The following is a 22,481-nucleotide window of genomic DNA, read 5'->3' on the forward strand; positions in this document are numbered from 1 at the left end:
CATAGGACCCCTTCTTTGATATCACCTTCACAATTCTTGCATCCATTGAACTTGTGAGTTTTTGGATAGTTTCTGATTGAATTTCTTTGCAGGATGTCAGAATAGCCTCCCAGAGCTGCTGTTTTGATGCTAACTGCCTCCCACCATCATAGATCTTTCGCTTGAGGATGCTCCAAAGGTTCTCAATAGGGTTGAGGTCAGGGGAGGATGGTGGCCACACCATGAGTTTCTCTCCTTTTATGCCCATAGCAGCCAATGACACAGAGGTATTCTTTGCAGCATGAGATGGTGCATTGTCATGCATGAAGATGATTTTGCTACGGAAGGCATGGTTCTTCTTTTTGTACCATGGAAGAAAGTGCTCAGTCAGAAACTCTACATACCTTGCAGAGTTCATTTTCACACCTTCAGGGACCCTAAAGGGGCCCACCAGCTGTCTCCCCATGATTCCAGCCCAAAACATGACTCCGCCACCTCCTTGCTGACGTCGCAGCCTTGTTGGGACATGGTGGCCATCCACCAACCATCCACTACTCCATCCATCTGGACCATCCAGGGTTGCACGGCACTCATCAGTAAACAAGACTGTTTGAAAATTAGTCTTCATGTATGTGTGGGCCCACTGCAACCGTTTCTGCTTGTGAGCATTGGTTAGGGGTGGCCGAATAGTAGGTTTATGCACAACTGCAAGCATCTGGAGGATCCTACACCTTGAGGTTTTCGGGACTCCCGAGGCACCAGCAGCTTCAAATACCTGTTTGCTGCTTTGCAATGGCATTTTTGCAGCTGCTCTCTTAATCCGATGAATTTGTCTGGAAGAAACCTTCCTCATTCTGCCTTTATCTGCACGAACCCTTCTGTGCTCTGAATCAGCCACAAATCTCTTCACAGTACGATGATCTCGCTTAAGTTTTCGTGAAATATCTAATGTTTTCATACCTTGTCCAAGACATTGCACTATTTGACGCTTTTCGGCAGCAGACAGATCCTTTTTCTTTCCCATATTGCTTGAAACCTGTGGCCTGCTTAATAATGTGGAACGTCCTTCTTAAGTAGTTTTCCTTTAATTGGGCTCACCTGGCAAACTACTTATCACAGGTGTCTGAGATTGATTTCAGTGATCCAAAGAGCACTGAGACACAATACCATCCATAAGTTTAATTGAACAATATAAAATTAAATGTTTACGACACTTAAATCCAATTTGCATAATAATTTGGAACGCAGTGTACTGCTGCAGCCAAGCACTTTAGTACTTGATTGTAGCGCCATGTGTATCTCCCCTGTGTCAAGCTCTTCTTACAACCCACAAGAACATGTTTAAGGTTTGCTGGAGCTGCACATAGGTGGCAGGTTGGATCCTGTCCACACTAAACATGCCGTTCACCTCATCCAGCGGCCTGGTTGGGCTTGAGAGACTGCTCTGGCACATATACTTGCTTTCTCTTGACGCCGAACCTCGTCCACTACCAGGTGATGCTGTTCCTTTGGTGTTGCTTTTCGCCATGTGGGTGCGGTTGATGCCAAACCAAGAACTTGTCCCACGATGTCCCTATGTCTGAGGGCTGCCTTCGCATCTGCTACCGCTTTTGTTGGGTTCCATTTCCTCCCTGTCGCTGCTGTTGGAGCAGCATCTCTTACACAGGGATCACAGGATTCTTTGAGCGTCTTCTCCAACCTTGTTTTGGTGCATTTATATTCCTCCACAAGGCTTGAAATGGGAAGAGAGAGAGCTCCATTCCCGTACAGCCCTATGTTGCTAATGCATCTTGGTAACCCAAACTATTTCCTCACTTGTGTACCCGCCAATCTCCCAGGTTCTTGGCGTGAGACACCATGAGCTCATACATTGAAATTGGCCATATCAGGCATGACAACAAGCCAAATTGGAAGCACCAGAGTTTCAGCTTCCCAGGAAGAGCTACAGTGTTGATTTTCTTGAGTCCACTGGCTGTCTCTTGCCTGAGTTGTTCCCCCTGTTCGGCATCTTTAAGGTCTGCGGTGTACCACCGTCCAAGGCTTTTGATGGGCTTTTCTGTGACTGTTGGTATGGGCTCACCCTTTATAAAGAACCTGTCGTTGGTAAGCTGACCCTTGACAATAGAAATGCTGCGGGATTTACTGGGTTTGACCTCCATTTGTGCACAACTAATGTTCTCCTGGAGCTTATCCTGCAGCCGCTTTGTACATGCTTTGGTTGTTGTGATGGTTGTCGTGTCATCCATGTTTGCCCTGATTGGAGGTAGGCGCAACCCATTTTGGAGATTGGCTCATGCCTCTGATTGTCAGAATACGTTTTCCATAGGTGTTCCTCAACATCTGTTATAGGTACTTTAAGGGTCCCAGTTTTCTCCTTGCTAAAGATGCTACTGACGAACTTGTAAGGATCTTTGTAGAAAGGGGTCCTGCTTTGCTCCTTATTCTTATTTTGCTTTCTCAAGCTCTCTACTCTTCGCAGCGAGGCCAGGCGACTTTTAATATCGCCTTGTAGTGCCTCTAGGCCCTTCATTTCCTCTTCTGTGGCCTTATTCCACTGTTTCCTCAGGCTCCTCCTTTCTCTCACAAGTCTGTCAATCTCGTTTTGTATCCTGGGCTTAGGTCGGCCCGTCATCTCCTTCTGTGACCTTGGGTTCTTGCTTTTCACTCCAAATCTCTCCACCCCATGGGTGTAGATGATCTCCCCCATCTTCTCCAGTTTATTTTCGACATCTCATTTTTGGCCTGCTAAAAGCTGGATGAGATCCGAGTCAATGGTTTCCCACTCTTTTGTTGCAGGATTTAGGCCAATTTATCTGAGGTCTTCTACCATCCATTTTCCTTTCTACTGCTTGCTGTGGCTAGGTTACTGGTAGCTGGTATGTTTACGCACAATAGTGCACTCGAAAATAAATCAAATACGTTTTTTAAATGTAATGTTAAAACAGCCAAAAAAAAGATCATGCGATTAATTGTTTTTTTTCCAACTTTTTTTCTTTCTGTCGTATATTTTTTCACTTTTTTTTGTTAATGGCAAATATTAACCATACATGCTGTCTATGTTACTTTTTTAAGTCTGTTTTGATAAAAAAAAGCTGTGAGTCTACTAACATTGTGGGACCAACGAACATTGGCTGAATAACATAAATATGAACACCTTAAAAGGGTACTTAAAACATAGAACACTTATATTATGCTTACCGGGAAACCGGAGGAACCGCTGTCTCCTTTCAGTCCAGGTGCACCAGGTGTCCCAGGGAGTCCAGGAAAGCCTTTCTCACCCTTTACTCCTCCACCACCTGGAGGTCCACGGGGACCCTCTGGACCAGGAGGACCTTCATATTCATAGGACAGAAATCAGGACTCCAACTCCAAAACATTCATCTCATATCATGAAAGTATCGTTAAAATCATTAAAGCAAGCATTGATGTTTGGGTTTGTGTAGAGTTTGTGTTTATCATGAGTGCTGTATATTGTTGTGTGTAGTGTTGACGTGTGATCAGTGATGAATTCTGGGAAATTCTGAAAGCACAGGTACAAAAGAAGACTATAGAAACTATATTTTTATAAATAGAACTCATCCCAGCCCCAACCTCTTATCCAGTGGTGAAACATCTAATAACAAATAAAAGTACACACAGATGAGTATCAAACCAAGAAGTCTAACCTGCAGGACCTACAGTAGGGTCAAAGGTGAACAGGTTTCAAAAGTAAAAAAAAGAACAAAATTAAATGTAAGAGCATAGCAGCATAAGCAACCTATATAATGGCTTTCAATAGATTTACAGATATGTTACTCAGCAACTTAACACACAAGACATTGAACATGCAAACAGTATTTTCCAATTCAGTTTCATGTTTTTGTAAAGTATAGTTCACTGAAATATGGAAAAATGGGAGCACGTCAGTACCATCAAATCATATTGGTCCTTGTATGCCTACATGTCTTGAATTGATCAAGCTGGTCTGTATGTTGTCATACACAACTTATTGATCGCTCAACTTACTGAAACTCAAATAGTTATGTTTTATTACACAAAAGGATTGTTTTGTATCAGAAGACATTTATTAACCCACTTCAGATTATTTTATTGATGAGCTTTTTAGTGCTTCTCCATATTGGTTCCCATCTAGGTAAGAATTTTAATATAATATTTGTTTGTGTTCAAATGAATTATGAGAGACTTTTCTTATTTCTGTGAACTATTCCTTTAAGCCATCTGATTATTACAATTGGCCTGAAATTTATACAAATCATTCATAAACTGGAACAAAATTTCAATGAATATAGGAATATTGTATGCATGTAAACTGGATTACTGTGCAAAATCTAATGACAATGAAACAAGATCTATTCAAATACAGTTACTGACCACATACTATACAGAACAATAATTATAAGTATATAAAACTGGAAAGCCTTCTAACACATAGTTATGAAATAATGTATGATGGCATTTAAAAAAATAATAATTTTAAAGCTGACCTGCAGGGCCTGAAAAGTTCCAATGTCATCAGGAGGAGCAGAACCATGTCACAACAAACAGGAAATGCACATCACACCCAGTATGTACTGGTTAAAATAAGCCCAACCGAAACTAGACAAAATGGGTCACCACTGACTTCAAAAACATATTAATATCTAATTTATCAAACTAATATCTAAAACACTTATACCAAAAGTTTATGTGCACACAAATTCGTCCGCTTTCTTTTATTGCCTGAATGGAGCCCATTTTAAATAGTTCTGTTGTGGCTGTTCACTTTTAAAAAATCACTTCATGCCCATGCAAAGGTGCTGTGACAGGCAGACAGGTACTGTGAACACAAAGTCAACTGTCAGGTGACACTAATTTCAAAACCACTGAAGTCAATAACAGACACAGACACCTTATGATAGAAACCTGCAGCTTTCATTGCTGAACAGAAAGAAAGGTGCTGGAACTGAAGATAAAATAAGACAAATGACAGATGAATGGATGGATAAACGCATACGCTGTGTGTAATCTTCATGCAGGCCCAGACTGAATCTGCAGACTTTCACATTTTTATATATAATATTCAATAAATAAATAAACAGGCATGTGAATGACTGGTTCCAGTTCTGTGAGGTCTGTAGAGTTTTCCGTTGAGTTCTAGGTGTGCAGATTGTGTGCAGGCCTGCTCATAGTCCCCTCGAGGGGCATCAGTAACACACTGACTCCACAAAACATGCAAGTTCTTTACCTCTCTGACTAACATCAAACCAGCACTGATTTGTACACAAAGTTAAGGAAAAGAGTAGGGATGTAACGGTATCAACATTTCACGATACGATAGTACCTCGATATGAAGACTACGATACGATATTTATTGAATTTCGTGCAGGGAAAAAACAAAACAAATGAAGACTTGGAAAAATGTGGCATAAGTGTTTATTAAACTATGACTGAACAAAGATCACATTTATTATTTTTAGATTAGGTAATTTTAAAGTGCAAAGAACAGTAATATAATAGCATAAAAATTAATAACATAAAATTGAGAACATGAAACATGAAAAAATTTAAATTAAAAAGTTGTTTGTCAACTTTTAACAACTCACAACCAGTCAGGTACTCACCTCATTCACTGCTTCACTCACACACTCACCTCATTCACTGCTTCACTCACTGCTATTTTTTTTCTCCTCGTATCATCATGAAACTTTTCGGGGTGATGTAACAAATGGCTCTTCATATTAGTCGTATTCCCCGAATTGTACTTCACCGCAGTCTGGCAGTGTCTGCATATTGTTTTTTGTCTGTCCGTCACCTTTTCTCATTTCTTGTTACGGAAAACCGAAATGCTTCCACACATGCGATTTATAATTCGCTTTAGCTTCAACTAGAGGTGGGCGGAATGGCCAAAAATCAATTTCAAGGAATGAGTAATTTTATTTCACGGTAACGATATATTTCATGAAACAATCTCCCATTATAATTCTATATTTTATACCTCATTTTTCTTAGATTGATTTAACTAATTTATTTATTACAGTTCATTTAAATGCTCACCATAGTTAAAATGTAGGTAAGTTATGAAAATGTACTAAAGATATCAAATTAAGTTCTGATAATCAGATGTATTATTTATTAATATTTATCTTCTGGCTATATCATATGTATACAGTAGGAAGATAGACAACATATATAGCAGTAAATTATGAATATGCACAAACAATGAGAGTACAGTATATGACTAAACTGGTGTTCATGGGGTCTGTACTAGGTCTTTATCGCTCTTCACTCTCTATTAGATGAGCACTTTTAGTGCGCTGCGACTCTCTGTCTTTAGGTTTGTTTATTCTCGGGCTTGTTTTTGCACTGCGAGTCTCTGGTGACTCCTCACGCGTCTCCCAAAACTGGAGGTAGAAGCGCGTCACATCAAAGCGCTCACGCGCTCGCGAGCATCATCGCGCATTTCAACGCAAGTTTCACCTTGGCTCGCCTGAAGTTAAACTTTATAAAACTATTAACAGCTTTTCAAAACAACCTGACTTCTGAAATACGTGTTGAGAATGAGCTTTTTTAAATGCTGGTGCAGATCCCTGCACGAGCACTGCTGGTGAGAGAGAACATGCCGGACTGGAGCGGATCACTAAACTACAGACTGAAAGAAGGTCAAAAGAATGTTTGATACGTTCATTTGTTACGCGTGGATTAATTCATTCGTTTTTTTCAGAATAGCGCCTAATTTGCAGCGCGCCGAGTTAACCACGCCTACTTATTTACATTCCGCGGAATACACGGAATAGAAAAATCTCTTACGGTTGACATTTTATTCCGCGGTAACGGAATATTCCGCCCAGCCCTAGCTTCAACAATTTGTAAATCCGTTTCTATGCCACTAGCGGCATCTGCCACTTTCGCTCAACTTGATCTGTAGCGGGCGGCAGCAGAGCGCAGAGGATGATGGGCACGCATGGGTTGATGGGAATTGTAGTTCCCGCTTCCCTCAACTCGCTCCATTCGGCTGAAAAAACTACACTCTACCTGGAAGATCTATCGTCATGCGACCACGATAGTATCGAAAAAAAAATGCTATCGCGATACTTCGATATTTACAATACCGTTACATCCCTAGAAAAGAGTGATGTGAACAGAAGGTCAATGTATCTTGTGCGTCTTGATTTGTGAGTGAGTGTTTTTGTGCACATTTATAGTGATATTATATTGACTGTGCAACATTCCATGCAAATCAGTAAAAAAAGTTTCTTAAAGTAATAGTTCAGCTAAAAATACAAATTCTGTCATAATTTACTCACCCTCTTGTCATTTCAAACCTGTATGACTTCCTTCCTTCCGCAGAACCCAAAAGAAGATATTTTGAGTGTGTTGTTAACTGGCCCCCATTCACTTGCATTGGTTTGGTGTCCATACTATAGAAGTAAATGGGGGCCAGTGCTGTTCGGTTACCAACTTTCTTCAAAATATCTTCTTTTGGGTCAAGTAAATGATGACAGAATTTTCATTTTTGGGTGAACTCTTTTTGAAGCCAGCATGCCCTCTGGTTCACAATTTTTGTAAGCTTTTTGTTTTTCAATGCATTTTGTGTTCCAATATTCCAATATTCTCTGTTATGCTGTAGTTTGCCAAATAATTTTGTCATACACTTTGATAATTTGATCCAACCTGAGGAGGCATTTAAAGCAAATATTGTACAAATGTGTCTCTCAGACGTTACTACTACTGTACATATAAATACAGTAAATGTAACTACAACATAAGCTTGATATCTTTGACTGTGATATTGTCTAACCCAGAGGGCAGAGCTGGCCATAAGGGTGGGCTGTTTAACTTACCGCTTCTTCCAGGAGGACCAGGCAGGCCTTGGTTACCTTTAGCCCCCTGCATGGACAGACCTGGAGGGCCAGGCGGTCCTCCAGGGCCAGGCTGGCCAATCAAACCAACAAGTCCTGGTTCACCCTTTGGACCAGGATATCCAGAATTACCAGGAAGGCCTAGAAAACCAGTGTCTCCTTTAGGTCCTGTGACACAAACAAACAGTGAATTACCAAGCTTTCGCTAAAGAACAATGTAATGAATATACCAGTAGCATCAGAGTTCGTACACCTCTCCCAAGGTCAAATTCCAGCACTTTTCAAGTACTTTCAATGTGCGTTTTCATGCTTTTCCAGTACTTAATCACAATAAGTGATGATATTGCTAAAAAAACATCCTAAAATGACATTCCCAATTTATATTGTTGAAAAAATGAAACTTTATACAAAATATGCAATGCTCTCCTGTAAACTGACATTCAGAAAACTGCTTAAATCATTTTAAAGGTTTTTAAATTCCTTGTTTTATTGTTGTGATTATTTTAGATGATTATTTTCATTATTTTTATGTAAAGCACTTTGAATTACCATTGTGTATGAAATGTGCTATATAAATAAACTTGCCTTGCCTTAAACTATATTGTCTTTCAGTTTCAGTTCAATTTTAGTCACTTTTTCTGTCTTTATTTATTATTATAGGTTTTGTGGTCACATACCAGCTGATGTTCATTCGTGTTTATTTTTTAATAAAATGCGTATTTAAGATAATGAGATGATCCATTGTGCTTTAGTCTTGAGTCTATCACAAGCACGCACCATAAAGAGCCAAACAGCGTTTAATGTATGAATCTGATAGATAAATAAATATATATATAATTTGGAATTCTAGATTTTCTTCACAGTTCGTTATGACTTCAACACGTTAGTACGCACTGGACGAAAAGCGCTGCACCGCATCACGTCTATAACTCACAGGTATCACGCATTGGACACGTACTTTTGCATGCACGAGCTCAAGATCAAAGACCACTTTTGATGCAGAATGGGTCAGTAATTAAGTTTATTTTTATTCTGTTTTAATTGAAAAATGTGGATTTTGAACGTTAATCAATTAATAGGCTCTATATCCCTTTGGTAAATCCGTTATAGTTTTCTTGTACCTGATATTTGTGGTAAAATCGAGTAAACATACTTTTTCTCCCTTACGAAAATTAACCATGGTAAAATGACAAAATGCCAAATCAATAGAAAACAATACTTTAATAACAAAAATATTTATATAATAACTCGGTGGTAATAGGCTATTTAGCACATATATTTTACGTCCATATACTGCGCTGCGTTTTTCAACTACAGCTCTCTGGGTTCCCAAACTTCGCACTAGGATGCGGTACATTACACTTAAGAAACAGTTTATTTCATGACTAAAAATGACACTTGTTCATTGGTTCACACGTTTATGGATAATGGATGTGCAAGTGGCGCGTTTACAGCAGAAAGTTTTAAAACATTTTAAAACATACTTCAATGTATATTTAATCAACAATAATATTCGCAATTACAATATCACGGGGAATAATATAAACAATAATGATTGCCATAATCGTGCAGCCCTACTATAAGTAAGGGATAATGTACAGGCAGTCGGTTGTTATCGCAGAAATAATCCCCGACAGTGTCATCAGGTGATCTTGTATCACACTGAAGGGGCTTATTTCGCAATAACAGCTGGCTGCTTGTACATTATACCGCTTATTACACGGCTACTTGCCACATGAGAAAAAAACTGGACATAAAATGTGAATTTGAAATATTTTATTAGCTCATTTTTACCGAATGCAGACCTTCCAGGAGGAAAAGCCTCCTGGAGGTTTTAAAGGTTTTAAAGTAAGAAACGACGTTCAAACGTCACGAACAGGCAAATTGGTTTAATCATTTGTAAATATAATGTCATATATGTTATTAAAAGACATATTTATAATTAATTTTGTGTAATATTAAACTGCCCCTTTCAAAATGATTTGCAGCATCCGGGTTACAGGGTATTATTAGTTTTGAGCGGTTGTTATTTGAAAATAACAACCCTTGGAATGTCGCGACTGGCCAATCAGAATCAAGCATTCAAATGAACCTTGTAATAAGGTATATTAATATTGAAACAACACGTATTCGTTTATGACAAGAAAGAAAACATTGAAAGGGAACAAATGTGTGTGTGTTTTCACCGTGTTAAAAATTTATGAGACAGACTACTTGTCAGTGGGTCCTGGACTGAAAACATTTGGAGACTTTGGTTATGTTAAAGGGGTCATATGGCGCAAATACATGTTTTTCTGTGTCTTTGGTGTGTTAAGTTGCCCATGCATGTATTAGACAAGTAAAATTGCACAAATTAAAGTGTCGGAACAAAAGATGCATTCTATCTAAAAGCGAATGCTCATCCAGAGCTGCCTGATACGCCTCGTGTAACCACACCCCCACAAATCTACGTCAGTTCGTGGTATGATTTGAGTAAGTCGGCCCAAATGTACATGCAAGTGAGGTGGGCGTACCTGTCAGTACAATGCAATTGATAAAGAGGAGATACAAACATGCACGGTATGTGGAAAATACAGAGTTTTTTAACCTTAAATCGTGTATACACATTGGATTTAGGGCTGCACGATATATAAAAAAAATATCGTTATCTCGATAATAGTATATGCGATATCCATATGCGAGTTGCGATAAATTAAATTTGTTTCATGTGTCAATCATTTGTATGTTGCATGCTTAGATTGTCCAAATTGGACCAATCAGAAGGGGCATTACTATCTTTATACCCGCCAAGTAGGTGCTATTATACTATTGGCTAGATCGCGGGCCCAAAAGTGAACCTAGCGGCTCAAAGCAGAGAGCGGAAAATAAATATGGCAGGAATAGAGACGAGCGAGGAAAATGACAGCGACGAACTTGTGCCTAAAAAGGACGGTACGTTACATCTGAAATATGGCAATATTTTGCAGGGCTCGACATTAACGCTTGTCAGGGAGAAGTGAATGTTTTGTATTGGCAAGTGAGAGAGAATTTTACTTGCCCGACCGGACAAGTACCTTGAAAAAAATTAATAACAACAGTGCAACATATATGTACAGTAGAATAATACGAATATGTGCATTAGACAGAGCTGTGTGTATGTGTGAAGTGCGTTTGTCGTGGTTGCGCTTGTTTGTGTGTAACAATAATCAATAGTGCACTGCACTGAGTCCATGTAACGTACGTTAACTAGATACGAACGCGGAATCCTGTTATTTCAATGTCATCTGGCTGTTCTGCTTGTCTGCATGAGGATATGATCTCCAGAGTTGTTCTGAGAGTTTGTTTTACGAGTGCTTTACTGTTTGAGTGAAGCTATTGGCAAACACACAAAAACTTGAGCCTTCCCAAAAACCCGTCAAAATAAAAGTCCTGTTGAATTGAACACACATTGTAGTGTTTAGTCTAAATGTTTGCCTCTTCCTCGATAGTTTTTTTTAGCCTGAATTAGATTTAATTACATCAGAAGAATATCTATTACCTGTTTATTTCAGTATGATAATTACATATATAAATAATAAAAAAAAAGCTAATAAAAATAGCATTTCTCTAGGAAATGTTATATCGCAAGAAATATCGTTATCGCAATATTCAACAACAACAACAAAAAATCGCATATAGCATATTTTCTCAATATCGTGCAGCCCTAACTGCATTACATCTAAAACAAAAGATAATATTCATTTTAGCCATGTCATATGACCCTTTAAACAAGCAACATTTATAAAGTATGTAGGGGAAACAGATGAAAAAATTAAAATTCTTGTTTTCACTTTTTGTTAGGTCTACTTTTTTGTAAAAAAAAAAAATATATAATATTATTTATTTGAGACGAGTTTTGCATCAAATACAATGTAATTTTCCTTAGGCCTAATCCTGTAATAGACTGAGTGCGCCGAGTGCTTGTTACATGTGACTTATATTTTTAAGAATAAGGATTTGTATAAGGATAAGAATAAGGATGTCGTTTGGGAACAGGACTCAGCGTAAAACAGAGAAGGCCAGCCCTAACAGTGGAATTAAATTCTAAAATGAAGACACACTGTTTAGCGTGGTTTTTCATTTTGTTCATGTCTGTAGATTTATTTCATTATTTGACCTGAGATGAAGAAAATGCACTTGTGCGGGAATTTCTCGCCTTATAAAGCTGCACTTGCCAGAATAATTTAAATGATGGGCCATCCCCGCAATCCCGCGGCGAACATTTTACGTGGCTCAAAAACGCTCACTCCCCATGGAGAAAAATGTAATTTCTGCAGACTTTGGAGAAGGTTACTCATGGATTTGGTCTTCATTTCAACCATAAATTGTATTTAGCCTATCATTTTCAATCCTCGCATGTTGTCTATTCCATATGTAGCCGCCGCCACGTGCGCAGAATCAGAGCGGCAAGCGTGCTCGAGCAGAATGTTTTTAATGCGAAAGGCAAACGCAATAAGAACTTTTCAGTTATTTTTATCTAAAAAGTGAACTATTGTCACATACAGATTTAATATTAAATCAAGCAATTAAAATTTCAAGCAGTTTCAAGCCCTTTATCCCAAATCCAAGCATTATTCGAACCTTGAAAACACTGCATTAAAAATCAATAATTTTTCAGGATTTCCAGCACCCGCACGAACCCTGTAGCATTCTTTAGGTGTAGCTTTCAATGCTTTACCTGGTACTCCTGGGAATCCAGGTGGGCCTGTGCCGCCAAGGCCTGGAGCACCTGGGTAAAGAGTTAAAAATAAATAAATTGACATACATAGGTTACATTAAGGAAACACATTTTTTTTCTTGTGCCTCCCTCCCTTTTTATTTCATCTGCATTCACTATGCACTATTTCTTGTGAAGCTACAAGGTTTCAGTCCGACAGAGACGGTGTGACAGTGTACATGAAATCTAAATTAAAAAGGACATACCTGGTTCACCCTTTTGTCCCGGTGGTCCTGGTATACCATCGCGACCAGCCAGACCTTTATCACCAGTGATGCCAGGTAATCCGGACCGTCCAAGATCTCCTGGCCTACCAGGTGCTCCACTAAGACCAGAAGGACCTGGAGGTCCATCAGTTCCTTTAAATCCGGGAATGCCAGGTGGACCTGCGATTCCTGGGAGTCCTGGGTCACCCTTTGATCCAGGGTTTCCAGTCAACCCTGCAGGTCCAGGTTGGCCAAACTGGCCTTTCGGCCCAGGGGATCCAGGAAATCCTGGATTGCCAGGTTCACCCTGTGAATTTAACAGTAAACCTAGTCCAACAATTTGAATAAACCCATGCTGATATACAAAGCAGAAAATAAAGTGTTCTTACCTTGGGCCCAGGAATTCCTGGTACTCCATATCCTGGTGAGCCAGGATCACCTTTGGGTCCTGAAAAGCCCGGTGTTCCTGTTGATCCAGGTTGGCCACTTCGGCCAGGTTGGCCAGGGTTTCCTTTCGCTCCAGGACCACCTATAACAATGAAGTTGGTATCAGTCTGTGTTTAAAAGCCACAGTGAAATGACAAGGTTTTAAAAATGATGGAAGCAAGAAGATGACCTGGAAATCCCATCTCTCCCATGCTACCCTTCAGTCCTGGGGCTCCAGGGATTCCTGAATTTCCTGGGAGACCAGGATCCCCTTTGGGGCCTATGAAGAGAGAAAAATATTGTCATCAAAATACAATCTACTAGTCTACATACTTCATATTATACTACCGTTTTAAAAGAACAGTATAGTATAGTATAGAAGACAGTAACAGTACAGTATAGAAGAACTATAGTATATGTTCTTAACAAACAGAATAATTCACTTTTATACATGCTTCTATACATATTCCAGTCAGTTGTGCCTGCTTTACCTGTAGATCCTGGTTGTCCTGGCCTTCCATCTTGCCCAGGGAGACCAGGGTCTCCAGGGATACCAGAAATACCCTTCGCTCCTGGTGTTCCACTAAATCCTATATGACAAATAAAGAGAATCAGACAGTAGATAGTTATGTGGGCAAGATACTGTAGCAGATGCTTGATGCATGTAATACTTTCGCTCTACAGCAGTTTTGATCTGCAGACCGTGGGATACAAAAATGAAAAGATGAGGACAAGTGTAAGCTGGTCCAACGGGACAGTCTTCTAAAGGATGTTTAACACATCAGCTTTCAACGACTGACAGGTTTTGTTGGATCAGTGTGTTAACACTGTTGTCGATTGTTGCCATCTGATTTTGTTGATTCAATTTGTTTCGGTCTTGGAATGCTTGAGTAGTGTTTTCAATCAAAAAAAGAAACAGCAGATGGCTCACCTTGAGTTCCAGGATCTCCTTTTTGTCCCTTTGGTAGTAACGTAGGTGTGATTAGGCCAGGTGGACCTGGAATGCCTTGTTCACCTTTGTCTCCCTTTGGCCCTTCATAACCAGCGGGTCCTTGTCGTCCCGGGATACCATCATCTCCTGCAGGTGCACAGAGAAGAGTAATGTTTCATTCTATACAGAATGTTATAGATTTTTTCTTGAGCAGTAAAAAGACATCATATCAGACCTTTTGGTCCTGGAAGGCCTGATCTGCCAGGGTTGCCGGGGGGCCCAGCAGGTCCTGGTGGACCCATCACACCCATGTCCCCTTTAGGCCCTGTATTAACAATATAGGATTAGAGGGGAAAGTCCAGATTTGGAGAAACGAAACATACTCCATGTTACTTGTTATGGTTACTGAATCAGATTACCAGGCAGTCCAGATAGGCCATCTTGACCAGATGTTCCTGGAACCCCAGGTGGGCCGACTGAACCAGGTGAACCAGGAAGTCCAGAGCTTCCTCTGTCACCTTGCAACCCTGGAATACTCGCACCTGGAAAGCCACGGTCTCCCTTTTCTCCATTAGCACCAGGATTTCCTGAAAAAATGACAATGGTGTCGTGAATGTAGAGAAACACTGTTAAACGGTTACAAAACCATTATAGAAATAACCAGCAGTATTTGATAATGCGTATGAAGTAGTGTTGCTTTCGTCAACGAAAATTATGACTAAATATGGTCGTCAACGAACCTTTATCACGTGACGAAAACGAGACGAGACGCAATGTAAATGCTGGTCATGTGACGATGACTATAATTAAATGTATAAAGCAATATTGTTGACGAATAAAAACGAGACTAAATATGGTTTACAAAATAAAAACTATGCTAAAATGTCTCTTCATTTTCGTTGACCAAAACGAGACGAGACGAAATGTTATAACGTTACTTCGTCTGTTGCTTTAACCTAGATGCGGAGCAGAATCCTGTTATTTAAATGTCATCTGGCTGTTCTGCATGTCTGAGTGAATTATGTGCACAGTTTAACATACAACACGAGTGATGGTCGAGGATTTATCTGCGTCTGCTCCGTATGAGGACATGAACACATGAACTTCATCTCCAGAGTTGCTCTGAGAGTTTATTTTACGAGCGTTTACTGTTTGAGTGAAGCTACCAGCAAACACAAAAACTCAAGCGTCTTCCCAAAGACCCGTCAAAATAAAAGTCCCGTTAAATTGAACACTCAGACAAAAAATACTTTAGTGAATTATAATAACTTTAAACCTCTCTAGCTCCAGTGCTATGTGCAAAAAAGTCTGCATTAATTCACTGCATTCTGTATGCTACTACAGGGCACTGAGGGCAGTCACTCTTTTCCTGTTGGTTCTTTGCAATGCTGGCAAATGTAACCTTCCAGTTGACTTGCGAAATCACTTCCATTTGTTTTATTAATAAAGGATATTGATATTGATTTTAATAGTCACACAGCAAGAAAAAGAAAATTTGTATAGGAAAAATATGCACCGAGAATCGTTTTATCATCGCATCGCAGCCCTCTGAATCGTAATCGAATCACATCGTGTCGTGCCTAGAGATTCCCACCCCTACCGATGGCCGTAAATTCAAATCAGACGTCTTCCGTGTCTGGAATCGATGTATTCTGAGTCTACAAGGTAACAATAATATAATAAGACAACCTTGTTTGAAATGGGTTTGGCTAAAAGAAAATTTTGGTTTCGTCTATACTACTAGGTACTTATACTATATTGACTGGGTTAAATAGAATTGCATTACTAAAAAGAGACTAAAATACAATTTTCATTGACTAAAACTAGACTAAAATGTCATCAGTTTTCGTCGACTAAAACTAGACGAAAATAGTCATGGATAATTCTGACTAAAATAAGACTAAAATGCTCAGACTTTTAGTCGACTGAAACTTGACTAGACTAAAAAGAGTATGAACGTGACTAAAACTAATAAAAACTAAAATGACAGCTTGACACAAAGACTAGACTAAAACTAAAATTAAAACAGGCCGCCAAAAACAACACTAGTATGAAGTGCGCATCATCTGACAATGTATCTTAGTCCAGCATTCATCGATCATCGAATTGTGTGGAACATAAACTTTCAATAAGACACTGTGTTTTATAGTCAAAATAATCACAGGCAATTTCATTCTGTATATAAAAAACTTTCAAAGAATCAATCTTGCTTTTACATGTCACTGAATCTAGACACAGTTGCTAAAACAATTGATGACATACCAGGAGACCCCATAGCGCCGGGAGGTCCAGCAGGACCAGGGGGGCCTTGAACGCCAAAGGCAGGTGGCCCTACAGGGCCACGAGAGCCAGGACCACCAGGCAATCCAGGTTCGCCTATGGGAAATACAAACTTGTATTTACTTAAGTGTATCACAACTTTATGTGATCATAGCCAGGGAATCCCATGCAGCAATATGCATTATTAAGGTCTTTCTCAGTTTAGAGATGAAATAATTCTCTACCTTTAAATCCAGTAGCGCCGTCAATACCCGGCCGCCCTGGTGCACCAGGGTTTCCAGGGAATCCAGAATCACCTTTAGGCCCAGGTGTACCTTTAAAACCTGGTAATCCTGGAGAACCTGAAGGGCCTGGTAGACCAAAACCAGGCTCTCCCTTAGGAAACAAAGAAGGACACTTATTGATTGCACCTTCAAATTTTCAATGCATAAGTCATATTAGTGAATTGTATAAGATTAAATTGTATAATGTATAACGCAATGCTTCATACTTTGGATCCAGGTAATCCGGGCTGACCGGGAAGTCCATCTAAACCTGGGCGTCCAGGAAGACCAGGCCCACCAGGGGAACCAGCAATACCAGGGAATCCTGGAATATAATGCTAAAACTGTTAGTCATATGAACAAAACTGTCCCTCACCACACAATAAAAGGAAAAAAATATGAAAATTGTTTTTTATATATGTGCCACAGTCTGTTAGTGTTTAAACAGAGGATATACTACGCACCTTTAGGACCAGGAGGTCCTGGCAGGCCAATCCCGGTAAGACCAGGCTCCCCTTTGGCTCCAGGTGGACCTGGGAACCCAGGCTGCCCGGGTTGGCCGGGGTTACCTGTACAGATAAGGAATCAGTCTGTTAAACTTCCACATAAACCTCTGTTCTTCATGCATTCAGGGCTATGGAGTCTTAAACATGTTTAAAAACTGTAGTTGACCATTTCTTCTCCTTTACCTGGACCTCCTGGCAAACCAGGATCTCCATCACGTCCCGGGAGTCCAGGTTCACCTTTCTCTGGCAAAGCCAGTCCAGGTTCACCTTTCTGACCTAGCCATTTAGACCAACATTGAGATCATGTAATTTCCAAAATGGACAAGCAGCAATGTGCCTTCATGTCATTTTTATTTTATATCAGTAATATTCCTTACCTGGTGCTCCAGGTGCGCCTGGTCTTCCTGAAACACCCTGTATACCTTTCTCTCCAGTAGGTCCCAGAGGCCCATATCCTGGGGAACCAGGCAAACCCCTGTCTCCTGGAGGACCAGTCAAGCCAGGCTCCCCAGAGGGACCTTGTGCACCTTTGACCAGTGCAGAGCCCTATAAGATAGTCGGTTGAAATTACTGATAGGGTGAGTAATTTGCATGCAAGACATGGAGTCTGTATAATAAACACAGAACACTCACGGGTGGTCCTTTAAGGCCAGGTGGACCAGGTGGTCCATCACGACCAGGTCGGCCTTCCAATCCCGGCAGACCCGGAGAACCAGGAAAGCCAGTGTCTCCCTGGTCTCCTTTCACACCCAGACCAGCGATTGCCTCACCTGGGTCGCCCTTCTCGCCAGGGTATCCAGGGGGCCCCTGAGATCCCAGTCCACCCTAAAGGGTAGATATATCAATCACATTGTGAACACATGAGTCTGAAAAAGTGTGAAGTAATTTGACATTTCTGAATAAATTTGAAGAATGTTGTTATTTGTAAATTGAGGTAAATGAAAAGGAACAGAAGGAAGGAGTACTCACAAGTAAGCCCATGGGTCCAGGTCCTCCTGGGAATCCTCTGTCTCCTTTAGGACCTTGCAACCCAGGTGCACCTGAACGAGGATTAGTGGGACATTCACGTTAAAATGCATGTTTATTTAAAAGACATTTCTTGGACTTTATACTTATTTTGCACCTTTATTACAACATACAAAGATCAAGTTGACTTAAAGCTTACCTGAATTTCCAGGAGGACCTGGAAACCCTTGGGGTCCTGGAATAGGGTTTCCATTCGTAAAACAATTCACACATGTCTCTCCTTTTTGACCTGAGACAAAAGACATCAGAAAACATTAGACACAGAATTCATTGAATCTTACACCAGGAATGTGTTCTCATGATGTGTAGTAATGATCTGAAAAGTCAGGTACACATATACACTAGAAGTGCTCCAATTGATTGGTTGCTGATCACAATCAGCCGATAATCACTTTGGGGAAGTATGATCGGCGGTCTCTATAAAGGCCGATCCAGGAAAGCCGATGAGATGACGCAAAATGCGCGAGACCTTTTTTTACAAGCTACGAAAATGGTTTCACCGGTCTGGTAATTCTACAAGGTGTGTGAAAAAGACAATATATTAGCAATCTCCAATGTGTGTACCAAGCAAATTCCACGAGGCAGGAAGCACCCAAACCATTTTAACACCACCAACCTCATCAGACATTTGAAGGTTAGTCACGTAAAGGAGTGTGAGTAGTTTTCAAAGTTAGCTAGCGCTAAGAGAGAGCGGGAAAGTTTACATTTACATTTAGTCATTTAGCAGACGCTTTTATCCAAAGCGACTTACAAAGAGTTCAGGGAGCAATAAGCGATATGTCATACAGGAGCAATAAAACAATAGGTGGTAATACAAAGTTACTAGTTTCAACAGTTCAGCAGCTCAAGCGCCACTCAGCTGCAGAGATCGCGCTAACCGAATTTCCTTTCATCAGAATGTGATCGTTAATGGACTGAACGTGATTGTGAGCAGCAGGAGGTAGGCTATCGCGAAGGGACGTGTGTTTCCTATTCATTAGCTTACTCTCAAATGCCTGGTCAGTTTTGCAAAACGCACATGTGGTCAGCAGAGCCTCGAGGTGCATATGCATCCGTCACTCCCCACGTCCCGTGCACGCATACACACACAGGCGCGCAGTGATGCCGTCTTTACAGAGTTTTTACCTCATAAAATAGCGTCTTTTTGGATAAATAATAGCTTTCAGTGAGTGGAAAAATGTCTCTCTCTGCATTTTCTCTGTTCAGTGAGCGGCAGAAGCAGCACCACATATATGACCAAACCACAGCTTACTTGTGAGTACAAAACACCTTTTACAGGCACCTGTCATTGTTACTGATTGGACATTTAAACATAAACATTTGTCTGTAATTAGCCTATAATTTTATGTCTGACAACAGAAACATTAAATACAGTATATAAATGAAAAGTCTAAAATGAAAGTCTAGCAGTAAGAAGCATAAAGAAATATCAGATAAAACAATGGAATTTTTTTTCCATTTTCTTTGATCATCAGCCACTATATATTGTTACACTATATATTAGGGAAGACAAAGATTTTCTGCGATATAGTTTAATAAATAATGCTACTGAGAAAGCTTCAAATAGCTCGGTGATCGGTATCGGACGATACAGCTTTCAGTGATCGAGGATCGGTGATCGGCCCCAAAAATCCTGATCGGAGCACCCCTAATATACACCCTTTTTATCTTCACTCATGAACATTATCAGATGTGTGTGTGTGTGTCGGGACTTGGGGATGAAAAAAAATGAAATTAAAATGAGTTGAAGCCTCTAGTGTCAATACACACAATGTTTATTATAAAATGGAATAAAGGCAGACCTTTTTGTCCTTCTTCTCCAGTCAATCCACGCTCCCCGGGCAAGCCTTGAGTTCCAGGAGAGCCGCGCTGACATTCCAGATCACCGTTAAATATTCCTGGAGGACCAGGAGGTCCTTGGAATCCCTGGGGACCTGGAGAACCTGGTCTCCCAGGTGGTCCTGGTTGGGTGCTTCCAGGCCGTCCTCCATCACCCTTCTCTCCCCTCTCTCCGGGTAAACCTGGCAGACCTGCTGGTCCTTGGCCTCCAATTCCTAAAATTAAAGAGAGATGCATTGTCGGCATTTGCAAACATGCTGTTGGTATCTATTAGGTAGAGATTGTAAGTGCTAGAGATGCAAAAAAGCTCTGCATGTTGCTTACCTGGTGGACCTTGGGAACCAGGTGGTCCTTGAAAACCTAGTTGAACAGAGAAGTACAAGATATGTACAGGGGCACCTTCTGTATATGTACAGTGCTTATGCAGATGTGCACAATGACCCTTATAAATGACCCTTATCTTTCAGAACATAAGCATAATGCAAAACGAATTAAGTATGAGGAAGAATTATGATAAAAAATAATCATTTGACTTTTTGGACCTATTCAGAGGTGTCAAATACCTGGAGATCCTCTGTCCCCTTTAGAACCAGGTGGTCCAGGATCTCCAATATCTCCTTTCGGTCCTTCACCTGAGAATGGCCCGACCTAGTGGGTGAAAAAGTTATTTTTTAAATGATTATTATAACCAATAATAACTCTACACTGTAAAAAATGATTCTGTGTCGTAGTAGATTTCATGAAATTAATTGAGTAAACTTGACTTAATACAATTGTGTCCTTGTTTTTTTAACCAAAATTTAAGTTAAAATGATAGAAATATCTTGGAATTCTAAATGCACAAATAATTGAGTGAATTCAACTTAATTTTATCATGTTCTACCCACTTAAAATTGGATAAAGGATCTTTATTTAATTATTTTGTAGTGGAACTACATGAATTATTTAAGTTAATTTCCCTAACTGAGCAGTGAATTTAGAGTTCCCAGCATGCTCTGCATGCGACAGCATTAGGAGAATCATTTTTGTGAAAAAGTGCTATTTTATGTGCTTTAGAATAAAATGAAAAACTTGATAGTGTTTATTGTTCAGTTGTCTTTAAGATTTAGAAGATATTCCGTTTGTATTTCTGAGTTTCGTGGTTACCATCTTTCAGAAGAGTGGTGCTTGTGCTTAGGTTGTGGGAGAGCTCAAGCTGTTGTTTTTTCACACAGTGAACAGTAATGCTGCTAATGTCAGTACTGAGTCAACTCTCAGCTTACTTGTACATCATATATGTTATAAACAATAATAAATGTTAAACTGAAGTTAAAAAAGATCAAGAAGTTATCTCCAATGCTCAAATTAGCATTTCTTCTTGATTTTTTAAAGTTTATCATGTTAATATTGATTAATATGTTTTAGGTAATTTTACTTGATTTATTCGTGGAATATTGCATTAAAAATATGCTTTAAAGTACTTAAAATATTTTGTGTAATACTGTTACCTTAATTTTTTTAAGTAAATAGCTGTGTCATTTTTTACAGTGTATGCATCTTTAAAACAGAACAGAAGATAGAATAGAGAAATACTATACATACCCCATATCCTGGAGGTCCAGGAAGTCCTACATCACCTTTCTCACCCTTAAAAGATTTAAATGTGATAAATACATATCATATTAATTGTCTACTTATAAGTGGCCTAGGTCACACCATAGAAATTAAAATTCAGTACTTACTCTTGAACCATCTCGCCCAGGTGGACCAGGAAAACCAAGATCTCCTGTTTCACCCTAAGTAAGATTTGTCAGGAGAGGCAGCATTAAACAATAGCAAAAATTTGCTAAACGTAAGTTGGAAGATATAGCAGACACTTACTCGAAGTCCAGGGTTGCCTGGTTCACCATCTTTGCCAGGTTTTCCCTTGTGACAATGAATATAATACCAAGTAAATTTTAAAACATGTTTTATTTTGTTATGCATAAGCTAAGTTTTACTGTGTGCTTGGTTCTCTGTGGACACTCACCCTCTTTCCAAACTCCCCAGGTTCTCCTTTCTCACCTTTCTGACCACCTGATAGACCCTGTCAGCCAAAAAGAGAACGTATAAAGAACATTTTTAAGAAAGCCAGAGAACCCAAATGGCACTAGGATCACTTCATATTTAATTTAATTTCATTCTATCTATTTGTTTGTCAATCCTCATTTCAATTAAAATAGGAAGAAACTAAATGTTAAATACATAACCACAAGGAAAGATACATACAGGTGGTCCAGGCGGACCTGGAAACCCTATATCACCAGTTTGACCACGATCACCCTATATAAAAAACAAATATAAGAAAATCACACAAAGATATTTGAGAATTTATTTGAATGCAATATTAAATATGCATTTCCATTCATTGAAACCAAGCGCTTATATTTTTCAATATATGAAATGCAGCAATTTCTAATTTATTGTATAATAC

At 39.6% G+C, this 22,481-nt stretch overlaps 1 protein-coding gene across 1 annotated transcript in view; it reads right to left on the minus strand.

Moving 5' to 3' along the window:
- col4a5 (collagen, type IV, alpha 5 (Alport syndrome)) overlaps positions 1-22,481 on the minus strand; it is a 56,283-nt gene that overhangs the window by 7,072 nt on the left and 26,730 nt on the right. Inside the window, exons 14-40 of the mRNA XM_057333663.1 lie at positions 22,277-22,330; positions 22,038-22,094; positions 21,890-21,934; positions 21,751-21,804; positions 21,611-21,655; positions 20,593-20,677; positions 20,354-20,389; positions 19,993-20,244; positions 18,330-18,419; positions 18,134-18,204; positions 17,798-17,989; positions 17,542-17,710; positions 17,348-17,440; positions 17,123-17,227; positions 16,886-16,983; positions 16,620-16,770; positions 16,378-16,491; positions 14,535-14,702; positions 14,351-14,440; positions 14,116-14,262; positions 13,676-13,774; positions 13,375-13,464; positions 13,148-13,287; positions 12,759-13,065; positions 12,514-12,564; positions 7,800-7,985; positions 3,178-3,311 (exon numbers count right to left, since the gene is read on the minus strand). Of these exons, the coding sequence (XP_057189646.1) occupies positions 3,178-3,311; positions 7,800-7,985; positions 12,514-12,564; positions 12,759-13,065; positions 13,148-13,287; positions 13,375-13,464; positions 13,676-13,774; positions 14,116-14,262; positions 14,351-14,440; positions 14,535-14,702; positions 16,378-16,491; positions 16,620-16,770; positions 16,886-16,983; positions 17,123-17,227; positions 17,348-17,440; positions 17,542-17,710; positions 17,798-17,989; positions 18,134-18,204; positions 18,330-18,419; positions 19,993-20,244; positions 20,354-20,389; positions 20,593-20,677; positions 21,611-21,655; positions 21,751-21,804; positions 21,890-21,934; positions 22,038-22,094; positions 22,277-22,330 (3,123 nt within the window). The remainder of the gene's footprint in view (positions 1-3,177; positions 3,312-7,799; positions 7,986-12,513; positions 12,565-12,758; positions 13,066-13,147; positions 13,288-13,374; positions 13,465-13,675; positions 13,775-14,115; positions 14,263-14,350; positions 14,441-14,534; positions 14,703-16,377; positions 16,492-16,619; positions 16,771-16,885; positions 16,984-17,122; positions 17,228-17,347; positions 17,441-17,541; positions 17,711-17,797; positions 17,990-18,133; positions 18,205-18,329; positions 18,420-19,992; positions 20,245-20,353; positions 20,390-20,592; positions 20,678-21,610; positions 21,656-21,750; positions 21,805-21,889; positions 21,935-22,037; positions 22,095-22,276; positions 22,331-22,481) is intronic.

The sequence above is a fragment of the Triplophysa rosa genome, linkage group LG1, assembly GCF_024868665.1.
Source record: "Triplophysa rosa linkage group LG1, Trosa_1v2, whole genome shotgun sequence".
NCBI classification, from domain to species: domain Eukaryota; kingdom Metazoa; phylum Chordata; class Actinopteri; order Cypriniformes; family Nemacheilidae; genus Triplophysa; species Triplophysa rosa.